A 17,331-nucleotide genomic window follows, 5' to 3' on the forward strand; every position below is an offset into this window, starting at 1 on the left:
TTGTAAATATGAATAGTGGTATACAGTGATGTGTTGTGTTGGATTTGCCCCAAGCATAACGCTTTGTATTCAGGACAAAAAGTTCATTTCTTTGCCACATTTCTGCAGTATTACTTTAGTGCCTTATTGCAAAGAGGATGCATGTTTTTTAATATTTTTTATTCTGTACATGGTTCCTTCTTTTCACTCTGTCATTAATGTTAGTATTGTGGAGTAACTACAATGTTGTTGATCCATCCTCAGTTAACTCCTATCACAGCCATTAAACTCTGTAACTTCAAAAAAATCACCATTGTCCTGATGGTGAAATCTCTGAGCAGTTTCCTTCCTCTCTGGCAACTGAGTTAGGAAGGGCACCTGTATCTTTGTAGTGACTGGGTGTATTGATACATCACCCAAAGTGTAATTAATAACTTCACCCTGCTCAAAGGGATATTCAATGTCTGCTTTTTATTAACAATCTACCAATGGGTGCCCTTCTTTGCGAACCATTAGAAAGCCTCCCTGGTTTTTGTGGTTCAATCTGTACTTGAAATTCAGTGTTCGACTGAGGGACCTTACAGATAATTGTATGTGTAGGGTGCAGCGATGGGGGTAGTCATTTGAAAATCATGTTAAACACTATTATTGCACACAGAGTGAGTCCATGCAACTTATTATATGACTTGTTAAGCAAATGTTTAGCTTATTTAGGTTTTCCATAACAAAAGGGTTGAATAATTATTGACTCAAGACATTTCAGCTTTTCATTTTGAATTAATTTGTAAACAATTCTAAAAACATAATTCAAATTTGACATTATGAAGTATTGTGTGTAGATGGGTGACACAACCTCAATTTAATATATTTAAAATTGAGGCTCCAATTTTTTGTTTTATTCTTTTTAATGTCTGTTTTCTTTACCCACTACCTTTTTGTGAAAAATTCAAGGGGTGTGAATACTTTCTGAAGGCACTGTATATATGAAAGGATACAGCACACTGCATGTCTTAAGACAGATGAATACATTTTTACGTCATAAATGTCAGCAATCAAATCCAATTTTATACGGAGGCTTTCCTTCTATTTTATTCTTAGGCTACACAGATAAATTGAGAAAAAGGGACAGATTTGCTAAGCATTTGCAGCAGGTGCAAAGTCTGCACCTGCTTTTCTTTCAAGAAGGAAATTAATTCAGGACGAGAAAAGGGATTGTATCTCCCATACAATGGGACTGGATAGGAGCCAGATAGGTAATTTTAAGCAGCTAATGATATTGAAACATGCGGCAGAATACAAATTGTGGCTGACTGAAAATGTTTTTAAAGATATAGCGACTTGTCTTACTGAGGTTTGATTTTCCATGAGATCTGTTGTGGTGGTTGGATGTCATACCAGTTTAAACTTAGTCTTACTCAGACCAAAGCATCACTGTGGCTGTATCTCTTTGTTTCAGGGGGAGTCATGCCACAGATGCACAGTGACTATTCAACTCATCCACATCCAAGCTGAGGCTGTTCCCACTTTCAGGAGGCTTGGCCAGACTTGCCCTGGAACTGGCCTGTCTCCTCACCTGTAATAACCCTCCTACCTCCTAACTCCTACTCTGGCAAGCGGTCTGGTCTGGAGCTCAAGCTCAGTGAGAATATCTTTCAGTATTCTCTTCCAGTTGGATTGAGCCAAACTAAAACCAAACTACTCAGTTTGCAGATTGTATATGCTTCACTGTCCTCTTCCTACTATTCTACATTTTTTATATGACATAGACTTGCCCTTGTACACTTTGAAGTAGATATTGGGAAGATCAGAGAGATCGGCCTCAGAGCTATGCCTATGATCATGATCCTCAGTAACCAAATACGACTCTGACAGGTCAGACTGTCAGAGAGTCGACTCCACACTCCATCAAAGATCTTTTGTGGTCTCCAACTGTATTATAACTTGTGGCTTAACATCCAGCACAATCTCAAAATGGATTATGATTTCTATGTTAAATAGCATTCCTCTGCATACACAATGTGTGTCTCGCTCAGTGTTTAAAACAAGAACATAGCTTACTATTTTTGATTAATCGTAATTGCTCATTAGATTGAGACATCATCAGTCAAATTACAATTTGACATGACAGTCTTAATGTGATCCTTATTTTAATTATTTTTACTTCTCAGGAAAGTGCTCTGATGTCCTTGTCTTCTCTCAGCAAACATAACTGTCTGCAGTCTGTTTATCAGTCTACTGTTACAGTACAGGGCAGCACAGTGTATCAATACTGTATAGAGAACAGATGGTTCCTATAGCAGACAACATGAACATGACCCCAGAGCCTCCGACACAGAACTGCTCCAACTGCAGCCAGGCATTTGTCCCAGAGCTCAATGTGATCAAGGCTGTGGCGCTGGGACTGATACTTGGGACCTTCATCATATTTGGGGTTTTTGGGAACATCCTGGTAATCTTGTCGGTGGTCTGTCATCGACACCTACGCACAGTCACACACTACTTCATTGTCAACTTAGCGGTGGCAGACCTCCTGCTGAGCTCCATCGTGCTACCCTTCTCTGCCACCTTTGAGATCTTAGGGTACTGGGTGTTCGGACGGCCATTCTGCAACGTGTGGGCAGCGGTGGACGTGCTGTGCTGCACAGCCTCCATCATGAGCCTGTGTGTGATCTCAGTGGACCGCTACATCGGGGTCAGCTACCCGCTGCGCTACCCAGCCATCGTGACAGAGCGCAGGGCACTGCTAGCTCTGGTGGGCCTGTGGGCTCTGTCTGTCACAATCTCCATTGGCCCTCTGTTTGGCTGGAAGGAGCCGGCGCCTGAGGATGAGTCTATCTGTAAGATCACAGAGGAGCCTGCCTATGCCATCTTCTCTGCTGTGGGCTCCTTCTACCTCCCGCTGGCCATCATACTGTCTATGTACTGCAGGGTGTATGTGGTGGCCCGCCAGGAGAGCCGGGGCCTGAGGGAGGGTCACAAAATAGACAAGTCAGACTCAGAGAGCATCACGCTGAGGATCCACCGCGGCAACACGGCTGTGTCTGAGGACGAGGCCCTGCGCAGCCACACACACTTCGCCCTGCGCCTCCTCAAGTTCTCCCGAGAAAAGAAGGCCGCCAAGACCCTGGGCATTGTGGTTGGCTGCTTCGTGCTCTGCTGGCTGCCTTTCTTCCTGGTTCTGCCCATAGGTGAGTGTTACCCAATGTACCCAGGCTCCTTACCTTGTAGATCGTGCTCCACAGCTGCTGTGTCATGCTGTTAATGTCACCTCCTTTTGTATCGACACTTGGCAAAATAATTTATGAGGGTTTATAATTAAATTGCATTGCAGAGATGGCTGTAGGAGGGAGTGTGGGATGTCTCCCAAAATAGATGTTCACAACAGTCTCATGCAAGCCTTTCTTATGTCATACGGTATCAACCATAGAAATAGAACAGGTTTATTTACGTGTGTAATAAATCAGTTATTTTAGATTATGTGAGGTTGTTGGTTGTGGATGATGTAAAATGTAGTCTATTGTCGCATTAATCAATAATGGGCTGCATCTGCAAAGATTTACTTTCATTGATGACACGAATTAAAACTTGTTTACAAATAGAAACCATCTGAAGTATCATTAAAAAGAGTACACTAATCAAAGTATTTGTTTGAACTGTGCAAAATGCCAATCTTCTCCTCACCCTTATGTTATTTTACTTGTCATACATGACTGCTTTTGTCTAACTTAACTACCAGACATTTTTTTTGTAGAATATGCAGTTGAAGTCAGAAGTTTACATACACTTAGGTTGGAGTCATTAAAACTCGTTTTTCAACCACTCCACAAATTTCTTGTTAACAAACTATAGTTTTGGCAAGTCGGTTAGGACATCTACTTTGTGCATGACACAAGTAATTTTTCCAACAATTGTTTACAGACAGATTATTTCACTTATCGCTTTCACTGTATCACAATTCCAGTGGGTCAGAAGTTTACATACACTAAGTTGACTGTAGTTAAGTTTAAACAGCTTGGAAAATTCCAGAAAATGATGTCATGGCTTCAGAAGATTCTAGAAGCTACATAATTTGAGTCAACTGGAGGTGTACCTGTGGACGTATTTCAAGGCCTACCTTCAAACTCAGTGCCTCTTTGCTTGACATCATGGGAAAATCAAAAGAAATCAGCCAAGATCTCAGAAAAGAAATTGTAGACCTCCATAAGTCTGATTCGTCCTTGGGAGCAATTTCCAAATGCGTGAAGGTACCACGGTCATCTGTACAAAAATAGTACGCAAGTATAAACACCATGGGATCATGCAGCCGTCATACCGCTCAAGAAAGAGACGCGTTCTGTCTCCTAGAGATGAACGTACTTTGGTGCGAAAAGTGCAAATCAATCCCAGAACAACAGCAAAGGACCTTGTGAAGATGCTGGAGGAAACAGGTACAAAAGTATCTATAGCCACAGTAAAACGAGTCCTATTGTCACGTCCTGACCATGGTAAGCTGTTATTTTCAATGGTAGAGTAGGTCAGGGCGTGACAGGGGGGTGTTCTAGTTTCGTTTTTCTATGTTATGTTCTAGTTTTGTATTTCTATGTTGGGCTGTTCTAGTTTCTGTATTTCTATGTTGGGATTTGTTTGAGATGATCTCCAATTAGAGGCAGCTGGTCATCGTTGTCTCTAATTGGAGGTCATATTTAAGTTGGTGTTTGTCTCACCTGGGTTTGTGGGAGATTGTTTTTGAGTCAGTGTATGTTTCACCTCTGCGTCACGGTTTGTTGTTTTTGTCATTCAGTTTATTTATGTATTGCATAGTTTCACAGTGTAAATAAAATGTGGAACGACACGCACGCTGCACTTTGGTCCGCTCATTTCTACGACAACCGTGACACCTATATCGACATAACCTGAAAGGCTGCTCAGCAAGGAAGAAGCCACTGCTCTTTAACCGCCATAAAAAAGTCAGACTACGGTTTGCAACTGCACATGGGGACAAAGATCGTACTTTTTGGTGAAATGTCCTCTGGTCTGATGAAACAAAAATAGAACTGTTTGGCCATAATGACCATTATGTTTGGAGGAAAAAGGAGGACGCTTGCAAGCCGAAGAACACCATCCCAACCAGGAAGCACGGGGGGTGGTAGCATCATGTTGTGGGTGTGCTTGGCTGCAGGAGAGACTGGAACACTTCACAAAATAGATGGCATCATGAGGGTGGAAAATTATGTGGATATATTGAAGCAACATCTCAAGACATCAGTCAGGAAGTTAAAGCTTGGTCGCAAATGGGTCTTCCAAATGGACAATGACCCCAAGCATACTTCCAAAGTTGTGGCAAAATGGCTTAAGGACAACAAAGTCAAGGTATTGGAGTGGCCATCACAAAGCCCTGAGCTCAATACCATAGAAAAATTGTGGGCAGAACTAAAAAAGCGTGTGCGAGCAATGAGGCCTACAACCCTGACTCAGTTACACCAGCTCTGTCAGGAGGAATGGGCCAAAATTCACCCAATTTATTGTGGGAAGCTTGTGGAAGGCTACCTGAAACATTTTACCCAGGTTAACAATTTAAAGGCAATGCTACCAAATACTAATTGAGTGTATGTAAACTTCTGACCCACTGGGAATGTGATGAAAGAAATAAAAGCTGAAATAAATAATTCTCTCTACTATTATTCTGACATTTCACATCCTTAAAATAAAGTGGTGATCCTAACTGACCTAAGACAGGGAATTGTTACTAGAATTAAATGTCAGGAATTGTGAAAAACTGAGTTTAAATGTATTTGGCTACAGTGTATGTAAACTTCTGACCCCAACTGCACATACACTTACCAATAATGTGGTATTTCATGTGGAAATAATGAAATACATTTTTTATTTCAGTAGCTTTTATTTCAGAGCACACAATGCCCAATAACAAGTATAATTGCCATAAACGTTTACTGATGTTATCACAATCTTTGAATAGAGTCAGTATTCTTTTAAAAGAAAACTGATTGATGAACGTTTCCGATTAGGCCCATTATCCTCATAATTTCATTTGATTAAATGATCGTGTTTACGTAACACTATTGTGTAGAAAATATTGAGAGGATTTTCAGGCAAGCCAAAATACCAGTCTCAAGAAATGATCCTATATTAGAGACTTCAACTACACACACACACACACACACACACACACACACACACACACACACACACACACACACACACACACACACACACACACACACACACACTAGAAAGTGATAGAGATAGAGAGCTACAGAGAAAGATAGAGTACGTTTGGAATGTCCATTTCCATTTATTCATTTCCAAGACACCATTGTCGATTGGTGTTAATTTCATGTTTTTTTTCGGAAGGCCGCTGAGGAGTTACTGCAGTTTGGGCCAGGTGTCTCAGTGATGCAGTGCAGGCAACAAAGGTTAAAGCTGTGGCCGGGTCTGGTGCTAGGCTAGCCAGACACTGGGTCATCATAGGATTCTTCAGATAACAGAGATACTCTCAGCATGGGTGGGTGGGTCCCTTTCAGTCAGCCTCTGTCCCAGTCATCTTTTCAGTGTGATCAAAGAGCTGCTGTGGTTAAAAGAGAGTGGCTTTCCAGTTGGGGGGGTCTATGAATAAGGCAACCTTACAGAGAGTTACACATAAGAAACTGTATTTGAAGAGTTGAATGCTATATCCACACATTTTTCACATTTGTATTTTTTCATCAGAAATGATTGCTTATGGGTACCTTCATGTGTGTGTAAAATATTACTGTTGTCAGATATTTTATTCATATATTTGAGAGAGTATGAAAATGTTTGTTTTTTTGCTAAACGCTATATATTCATTGTTTAGCTGGAATGGAATGTTCGTGTCCTGTATATTTGGCTGTGACATGTACTTGTCTTACCTTGCTATCTTAAGATGAATGCACTTACTGTAAGTCTCTCTGGATAAGAGCATCTGCTAAATGACTAAAATGTCAAATGTAAATGTTTTACATACAGATCTCATATTACTGTCTTTAATTATATATATTTTTTTAATTGGATATTGATGTCGCAAATATATAATTTGTACATTTCTTTACTAAAAATGTAGTTATTTGTTACGTTTGACTGTGTAAAACCTAGCAGTACTACTTATTTCTCTGAGAGTGAGGTGGATATATAGCATTTAGAAGAAAGAAAACACGATTATTTATCTCTCTGAAATTAAACCATGACATGACAGATTTTAAACAAATACATATCTGTCATTGAACAACCCCCATGCCATGATTAGATAGTGAAAAAAAAACCACATTCATCTCATTCATAATGTCTTTAAACAATAAAAGCAAATTTACCAACATTTCTGAAAATTGGTATAGCGTTTTGGAATGAAACTATTCATTTCCAGAGGACATATGCAATGTATGTGGTTCTGTACAAAGAGAAATATGATTGAATATACTATACATAATAAACATAACATGACAATGACTGTTTAACACATAGTAGCATCAACTGCTATTAATGACTGGCATCAGTAACAACCAACAGTAAATGAACACAAGTTTCAATAGCAACATCACTCACGTCTGTCCACGTACTCCACTTGGAGAAAGACTGATGAGGCTCTGACCTGAGCAGGCAGAAGGACTGTCTGCTGTCCTGCCCCCTAGCAACCTCCCTAGCAACCTATAGGTGGCCTGGTAGCAGAGGTCACTGGGAGTTTGGGGAGCCAGTTTGTGATCCCCTAGTCTCTCTGGCAACATCTGGGGATGGGTGGAGTGCTGAGCACATGCTGCCGGAAACTTTCTGTTGATCATATTTCACACACACTTTTCAGACAACCATTCTCTCTCTCTCTCTCTCTCTCTCTCTCTCTCTCTCTCTCTCTCTCTCTCTCTCTCTCTTTCTTTATCTCTATCTCTCTGTCTTTATCTCTCTCCCACTCTCTCTCGGCATCTATTTCTCTTGCACATAGAGGCATTCTCATCAGTGTGATCACAGCAGGAAGGAAATATATAGTCTGCTTGTTAGTTTAATCATTTCAGTATAGGATGAATGTGGGAAGAAAATACAAATCAAATCAAATTTAAGATCAAGTCAACTCCTTCTTAACCCCTCAGGGTTCCGATTTATTATACACTCTCATGCTCAGAAATATAGCAACTGCAATAGAGAGCTAGGGTGGTGATTCTACTCCCTTACCATGTCTGGACAACAATGTTAAGTATCATTATCCTGTTAAATCACAGAACGGTTTTCAAGTTAAGATTGATTGTGTTCGGCTGGGGATGGTTATTCTCGTTTGCTTTGGTTTATTGGGACAGGCTTTATTTCTTCTTCAAGAGGGAAACTTACCCTTGTGGGGATTTGAGTGGGTCAAAAGGGTTAAGAGGGCTATCACTGTCTTGGCAGTGTGTTTATTTTCAGACTGGTTTGTTCCAGTAGCTTTTTAAAAAGGCATGACCAAGAGCTAAGCAACTGTTTACTCACATGTTCACAAGGTAGTGGTATTTTGTCTGCTGGTGCTGTGGTCGTTAGTCAGTAGTTGCACTTGTGCCTACCATGCATCTTTGGTATTGTTATCTTAAATCATTACTGACATTATGAGTTATATTTGGGGGTGTTGGTAGTGAGCTACAGTATTTGAGCAGTAGTGTGCTTCTTTGTCTTCCTGGATGTATGGCAACGTCTCACTTGGGAAGTGAGCACATTTATTGGTCATCCATTATTTATTGCTCACTCTATCTTGTTTTCTGTCGCTATACATCGCTTTATACCCTCTGTTTGGTGCAGTAGAGGGAGAAATTATTTGTTTAGCTTTCTTAAAAAAACATGTTTTGCATCACTGTCTTTATTGTGTCAACTTTTCATAGATAAATTAGGCTTCCTGAGTAACGGCAATCAAGTTTCCAGGATGTATGAATTCAGTAGTTAGAAGAGTAGTAGTATAGCTGTTGCTTGTTGCACAGTAGTCATCTGAGATGTACTTGACACAGAATCATATCTACTCAAACTTCGCCTCCTTTCTTTCCCTCGTTCTCTCTCTTTCTCTCTTCTTCTCTATCTCCACATCACTAAAATTTCTCCAACAGCTTCTCCATTAAAGAATTTCACAAGACAGCTCGCCCAGCCTACCTGTGAAGATAGATGCTCAAATTCAAGGCCATCCAAGACATTAGCCATTTAATTATTTTAATGTCGAGCATTGGCTGGGAAAAGTCCTTCATGTAATGTGCATGTTAAACCATTTAATCTACTTCACTATTAAGTGTGCAGCTCACACTCTATCACACTTTCTCCCATGAGCCCCTGTAATCAGAAGCAGTAGGATTTATGAAGGCAATTTTAATATATCTGATACCTTGACGTCAATACCTTGATGTTAATCAGTTTTATTCCCTTTGAATGTGGGCATGTGTGTCCATGTCTAATTCTCTCTCTCTGTGTGTGTGTGTGTGTGTGTGTGTGTGTGTGTGTGTGTGTGTGTGTGTGTGTGTGTGTGTGTGTGTGTGTGTGTGTGTGTGTGTGTGTGTGTGTGTGTGTGTGTGTGTGTGTGTGTGTGTGTGTGTGTGTGTGTGTGTGTGTGTGTGTGTGTGGCCTATTATAGGTTCCATATTCCCGGCGTACAGACCTTCAGACACGGTTTTCAAGATCACCTTCTGGCTGGGCTACTTCAACAGCTGCATCAACCCTATCATCTACCCCTGTTCCAACCAGGAGTTTAAGAAGGCCTTCCAGAGTATTCTGGGAGTGCGCTGTCTGAGATCCCAGCCCAGAGCCACTCATTACCTGGGTCCAGGCCTCAGTCATGCCCAGGTCCAGGGTCATTCTCTCACTCTGAGAGTAGATAGCAGAGGTGAACCCTCCCGTCTTAGCCCCTCCTCCTCCATAGCCCTGTCCCACACACCCTCCTCTAGGGATGACAGAGAGTGGAAGATAGAGACAGGACAGGCTAAGGTGGCCCAACTGTGCAGTAGGAGTCTGCTGAAGACCTGCTGCTGCATCAGAGACGGGAGCCTCAACCAGGAGACCAGCCATCCCCAGCCCCCTCCACACGGGACCCTGCCCACCATTAAGATCCACCAGCTGTCTTTGTGTGAAAATGGAGAGGCCGTATAACCAGAGATAATGATGGAGTAAATCATTTTGAATGTCTCTGGTATGAATACTGTAGCTCGTCTTCTCTTAAACAAAGCATGGTCTAGCCTCAAGGTCCAGTGCTATTAAAAGAAACTAAAGTGAATAGTGAATACATTTCTAAGCTAAGTGGAGTTTACAACGATGAAACATTAATAATAGCTGGTGGAGATGGTCGATGAAATTCTGAAATATTTGGAGTACTCTGACTGCAGATACACAATGGCAGTGTTTAAATTATTGTTTGTTTTTACCCACTAAACCAAGGTTTTACCTTGAGATGTTGACACTCTTTAAAGGTCCAATGCAGCAGTTATTATCTACATATCAACTAATTTCTGGGTAACAATTAAGTACCTTGCTGTGATTGTTTTCAATTAAAATGATCAAAAAGTAACATTACATTTACATTTTAGTCATTTAGCAGATGTTCTTAATCAGAGCGTCTTATACTAGTGAGAAACAAAAATAGCTTCTTGGTGAAGAGCAATTTCTCAAGAAAGAATTTTGCTAAGGCTGTCTGGTAGTGGTCTGAGTGGGAAGGGGAAAATGGAAAATTAGCTGTTATTGGAACTCTCTTTCTTATTGGTCTATTAACTAATTTACCACCTGGTGATGCCACCAGGCAGGCCACAACTCTATCCAGCTCTTACACTAAAAGGGAATCATCATAATTTTCACATTTCACAGTATTATTCCAACCTCATAGTGTGGAAATATATATAAAACACAGGGAAATCACGTCTTTGACTGTACTGGGCCTTTAAGACAAGTGCACATTCTCTCGGGTGGCCTTTGCCACTCTTCACACTTTACCATCCAGTTGATTTGAATAGTAAAGAAAAACAGTCCAAATTACTATTCCAATCTAACGCCAAAAGTGATAGTTCCCCAAGAGCAAAATATATCCCCCTCCCCTTTTAAATATACATGTTAGAAAAAAGTTTTCCCTGGGGAGCTCAGTAATTTTACTGGGATCTACACTTTAGCTATATCAATATATGTATTATTTATTACAGATATTCCTGAAAAGATATTGGGGTTTGTGAAGGTATTTCCAAAGGAGGACCAAATTGTGTGTTCCTTGTGTAATGTTTACAAGTTGTATACTTACAAAGAATATTACCAATGCATAATAGGTCAAGTCTGTACATATGTAATTGGTGGTAACCTCACAAATTGCTCAAAATTGTAATATTTCTCCCAGTGTCTTACCCTTTACCAAGCTCTTGTCCCGTTGTGAGAATAGTGTGTGACTGTATGATACTGTGACATCCCTCCCAGTCTCCCTGGGGAGTCAGAGGGCAGGCACAATGCCCATCACAAATGAATCACACCATACTGTCCACAGCAGGCTGGAACCCAAGAGGATACTGTCCTTCCATGTCACGTATTCCAATAAAAAGATTATGAGATATTCTCAGTTTGGGAGTTGCAACATCACTTTGAGAATCCTTTTTTTGTGATTTCATGGACACACATGTTTCATAAACACGCATGGACAGTATTGCTTTGTACTCCAACATTCCCACGATACCACTTTCCAATCTCCACTGCCAGACAGAAGATTAACTTCCTCCTTTGGAATTCTGAGGAATCATTTCATGGGTTTTGACCTCATAACTGCTCCCAAGCCTCTAAATCCACCATAAACCAGTGAGAAATTTGCCTTCATACTGTAGCTCAGGCTTTCCAGTTTCAGGGAACCTTTTTCAAATTGCATCCACACAGTGGAGGCTCCTCAGAGGAGGAAGGGGAGGACCATCCTCCTCAAAAATAGTGAAATTAAAAAGGTTATCCTTTTTAGATGAAACTATACTAAATATATTCACGTCACCAAATAATTTGATAAAACACACTGTTTTGCAATGAAGGTCTACAGTAGCGTCAACAGTACTCTGTAGGGTAGCACCATGGTGTAGCCGGAGGACAGCTAGTTTCTGTCCTCCTCATGGTACATTGACTTCAATACAAAACCTAGGAGGCTCATGGTTCTCACCCCCTTCCATATACTTACACAGTAATTATGACAACTTCTGGAGGATTTCCTCCAACCTATCAGAGTTCTTGCAGCATGAACTGACATGTTGTCCACCCAATCTGTATCAAAGAATTCTACAGGAGAACGTCAGGCCTGTCTGTGATCTGAAGCTAAAGCGCAGCTGGGTCATGCAGAAAGACTGATCCAAAACACACAATCATGAAAATGGCTAAAAAGCAGCAAATTTCAAGTTTTGGAATGACCTAGTCAAAGTCCAGACCTAATCCCAATTGAGATGTTGTGGCAGTTCATGCTTGAAAACCCACAAATATTGCTGAGTTACCGCAGTTCTGCATGGATGGAGTGGGACAAAATTCCTCCACAGCGACATGAGAGACTGATCAACAACTACAGGAAGCATTTGGTTGGAGTCATTGCAGCTAAAGGTGGCACAACCAGTTATTGAGTGTAAGGGGGCAATAACTTTTTCACATAGGGGTATTGGGTGTTGCATAACTTTGTTTATGAAATAAAGGAAATAAGTATGCAATTGTTGTGTTATTTGTTCACTCAGGTTCCCTTGAACTAATATTAGGTTTTGGTTGAAGATCTGATAACATTCAGTATCAAAAATATGCAAAAGTAGAGAAATTTAGACAGGGGGAAAACACCTTTTTACAGCACTGTATATATCATTGTAATTGTTTTCACTTTCACTTAGCTAGCAAATGCAGCTAGCTAGTTTAGACTACTCAAACACCCACCTCAAACGGAGAGGGATGGCTATCCAACACTGGAGAGGGATGGCTATGCAACGCTATGGCTGTCCAACACTGGAACGCTTTCAAGTCAAGGCAAGCTTTTGGTTTTATAAATGTATTGTCAACAGGGCCCCTTGATGTAACTGCTAAACTGCTTGCTGACTGTACACTTTACTGCATGATTGTAGCGGATTTACTAATGTGTTAGTTCTAGTAGCTATGTTTACTAGCTATGACGTTAGCTAACATGATGACAACGATGTAGGCTGTGTGTAGCGGTTATAATATGAAGGTTTGGCTTGTAAAAGTTTTTCTGCCTGGTGACAGACAGCTGATGTGTTGTGCACTGAAGTCCACAAGCGAAGGGAAAAGGTGAGAGGAGTAGAGTGCGTAGATGCGAGAAGGAATTCTACAACGAGCAAAAATATAATGCTCTTTCTGTGTGGCTGCTATGAAAGTGAACTGTGTTTGCATGTGATCAGGGGTGTATTCATTCCACTGATTCTGTTGCAAAACGTTTCTTAAACAGAAGCAAATGGAAGAAAACAGGGATAAACCTACCTGAATTTGACCAATAGAAACCCTTGTTTGCAACTGTTGAACTAATGATTACGCCCTAGAATAGCTAGATGCGGACAAGAGGGTGCAAGGCGGTATTGCATGTGTCACTGTCTGTCACCTTGACTACTCAAATTTTTCTCTCTACCTGTGCACCTACGTTGGAAACTTTCATTCATAAGCTAGATTGTAGCAACCTCATGATGGGTATAGGGAAAATTAGAGTATAATATAGTAGCCTAAACCACTCGATGTTTCATTGAGCTGGGTGAATGGAATATGAATGACAGTCATCCAATATGCTGTACTAGAAATAAGGCCATGCTCATAAGAAAAAAGAATGTCCTCCCTCATCTTAAACATCACCGACCGCCACTTACACAAGCACACAAATAAAAGTGATTTCATGGATATCCACGTGAAAAAATACTACACTTTAGTATAGAATACTACAGTAAATACTATAGAACTCTGTAGTAAACTGTAATATACAGTACTGTAGAATACTATACTACACACTGTAGTATCCCGATCATGTGTAGTACTTACTATAGGACTTTGTAGTATACTGTAGAATACTACAGTAAATAATACAGTATACTACAGACCGCAGAACACTACAGTAAATATTACAGTGATGTCCACAAAAACACTACAGTAATTACTAGTATATACTACAGTTTTTAATTTGCATATACCTTGTCCATTCCCCTCCCCCATATCCCAATTTGTGCCACCCATAAGTGAAAAACCTACATGCCAGGTATAGACCATATGTGGTGTTCCCTTCAGGTTATAGAAAACAGCAGAAGCACTGAACTTTCCATTCCGACCTGCCTGCCTGCCTGCCTACCTACCTGATACAGAAAATTTGCTCTCTGAGTATTTTCTCAACCAGGTTTCCTCATGTGGGTATGCACTGACCACATTGTGGGCATAATAATAATCTCTACAGAGGGGTTATCTGTAATTTACATCAAGGCAGAAGCATGGAATTGAACAGGATATGGAGCGCAGGCAGTATTGGTTGACTTTCCTATGATTATTTTCTCTTGGGTGTTACAATGTACTCCCTCTGTGCGGTTGGAATGTGAATGGCATTGCAACGACAATCGTCACTCCCGGCATGAAGATGAGTATCTCCAGCAAGTCCTGGCAGCCAAGTGGACAGGCTGACCTGAGGGGAGTGGCCAGAAATACTTATTGAGCCAGCAGACACTCTGTCCCCATTGACATTGGCTGGCATGAATGTGCCTCTCTCTCTGTGAGTCATACTGTCTCAGTACTGACGTAATCGAGAGGCTATTGGCTCAAAACACAGATGGTATTGATGATGAACTGACTGTCTCTCGCTCTCTGGGCTGGAGAGAGGGATACAAAGAGCGATACAAAGAGAGATATAAAGAGAGATACAAAGAGACTAAGAGCCCAATTCAATCGAACCTGCATTATTAAAAGTATGCAATTGCTTTTTTCTGATCATAGAAAAGTTGTGGGTAAAAACCTACAACCAGTACTGAGTAGACACCACTCCTATGCAGATGCTCCCAGTTTCCTGAATAAGAAGTGTGTGGGTGCGTGGGCTGTAGCTTCCAAAGAAAGATAAAATAGTCATGCAGGTAGCACACTAGTATCGCCAATCAAATAATACAAAAAAAGAAGTACTGAGAAAGGCATTACACATTTTTAAATCTCTCTTTGCTCTACCCTCTGCTTCTGGTTTTTAATGTTCTACGGTCTTTGAAATGCAACCCTTCTAATGAATTCCACTAATACTGCTTTGGCTGAAAATGGATCAGAGTGGAAAAATAGAAGTTTCCATCCTCTGTTGCAATGACACGTGAACCAGACCCTGCTGATTTTACTTTTGACTCAGACACACACGCCTAACTGCCATGGTCCTGAAATAACCTTTTGACTCCAAAAAACTCCCAAAGCATTTTCACCCACATGAAAAAATACTATAGTATACTATGGTATACAGGGCTTTCTGAAAGCATTCACACCCCTTGACTTTTTCCAATTGTTTTGTGTTACAGCCCAAATTGAAAATGGTTACAGAGGGTAGTGCGTACGGCCCAGTACACCACTGGGGCCGAACTCACTGCCATCCAGGATCTCTATGTCAGGCTCTGTCAAAGGAAGACCCTAAAAATTGTCAAAGACTCCAGCCACACAAGACATAAAATTGTTCTCTCTGCTACTGCATGGCAAGCGGTACCGATGCAAGTCTGGAACCAACAGGACCCTGAACAGCTTCTACCCCCAAACCATGACTGCTAAAAACTTAGCTAAATAGTTAACCAAATAGCTACCTGAACTAACCTGCATTGACTCTTTTTTTTTACTCATCACATACGCTGTTGCTACTGTTTATTATCTGTCACTTTATTCCTAGTTATATATACATATCTACATCAATTACCTCGTACCCCAGCACATTGACTCAGTATTGGTACCCCGTGTAAATAGCCAAGTTATCGTTACTCGTTATGTATTCATTATTACTTTTATTATTACGTGTTTTACTTCTCTATTATTTCTCTATTTTCTTTCTCTCTGCATTGTTGAAAAGTGCCCTTATGTAAGCATTTCACTGTTAGTCTACACCTGTTGTTTAGAAAGCATGTGACAAATATTTCAATTGAATTTGAATTTGTTTTGTATTCAGTGTAGTGTTTTTACAGACTTAACTGTAGTATTCACTGTAGAATACTGTAGTAATTACAGTTAACTATAGCAAAACACTGTAATAAAATAATATGTAGTACACATAATAATTAATGTAGTTACTGTAGTGTTTTTGCGGACATTACTGTAGTATTTAATACAATGTTTTTGTTTTATTATCTTTGAGATAGAAGTGGAGGCTTTCTCCTTGAATAAACCTACTAGAGAAATACTAAAAGAGCACATTTTCTATAACCTGTAGGTAGGTAGGACTGGGGTCTGAATGGCAGTGGTGTAAAGTAACTAAGTAAAAATACTTTGAAGCACTACTTAAGTCGTTTTTTGGAGTATCTGTACTTTACTATTTATATTTTGGACACATTTTAAATGTACTACATTTCACATTTTACTTCCATACATTTTCCCTGACACCAAAAAGTACTCGATACATTTCCAATGCTCAGGCAGGACAGCAATAGGGTCCAATTTCCACACCTATCAATATAACATGTTGACATCCCTACTGCCTTTGAGCTGGTGGACTTGCTAGACACAAATACTGCACTTGTAAATTATGTCTGTGTTGGACGGTGCCCCTGGCTGTCCGTAAATTGAAACAAACAAGAAAATCATGCCATCTGGTTTGCTTAATACAAGGAATTTGATGAATAGCATTTACTTGTACTTTTGACTTGATAATTGAATCGTTTTTCCACCACTGTACTTAAGTACATTTAAAACCAGATACTTTTAGACTTTTACTCAAGTAGTATTTTACTGGGTGACTTTCACTTGAGTCATTTTCTATTAAGGTATCTTTACTTTTGCTAAAGTATCACAATGAGTACTTTTTCCACCACTGCTGAATAAATAGTTCAGCGTTTCTGATCTTTACTATAATCTGTAGGGAACACAATACACAAAAGTATGTGGACACCCATTCCAATTAGAGGATCCGGCTATTTCAGCCACACCCGTTGCTGACAGGTGTATAAAATCGAGCACACAACCATGCAATCTCCATAGACAAACATTGGTAGTAGCATGGTCTTACTGAAGAGTTCAGTTACTTTCAAATCTAAACTTTCACCTTTCCAACAAGTCAGTTCGTCAAATGTATGTTTGGTGGAGGAGGAATTATGTTCTGGGGCTGATTTTCAAGGCTCCTTAGTTCCAGTGAAGGCAAATCTAAACTCTACAGCATGCAATGACATTCTAGACGATTCTGTGCTTCCAACTTTGTGGCAACAGTTTGGGGAAGGCCCTTTCCTG

The 17,331-nt window shown here is 40.4% G+C and overlaps 1 protein-coding gene and 1 non-coding gene across 2 annotated transcripts; one reads left to right on the forward strand and one right to left on the reverse strand.

Moving 5' to 3' along the window:
• Positions 1-1,449: 1,449 nt before the first annotated feature.
• LOC106579882 (alpha-1A adrenergic receptor) lies at positions 1,450-10,092 on the forward strand. The gene is given in 2 exon segments (XM_014160211.3): positions 1,450-3,167; positions 9,560-10,092. Coding segments are annotated over 2 exon segments (1,437 nt in total). The 5' UTR covers positions 1,450-2,263.
• Positions 10,093-16,254: 6,162 nt separating this feature from the next.
• On the reverse strand, positions 16,255-16,307 carry LOC123729346 (U7 small nuclear RNA). Its single transcript, XR_006761134.1, has one exon. It is a non-coding gene; the product is annotated as a U7 small nuclear RNA (small nuclear RNA).
• Between the last annotated feature and the right edge of the window lie 1,024 nt (positions 16,308-17,331).

The sequence above is a fragment of the Salmo salar genome, chromosome 20 (genome assembly GCF_965601325.2).
Source record: "Salmo salar chromosome 20, fSalSal1, whole genome shotgun sequence".
In the NCBI taxonomy this organism is placed as follows: Eukaryota; Metazoa; Chordata; class Actinopteri; order Salmoniformes; family Salmonidae; genus Salmo; species Salmo salar.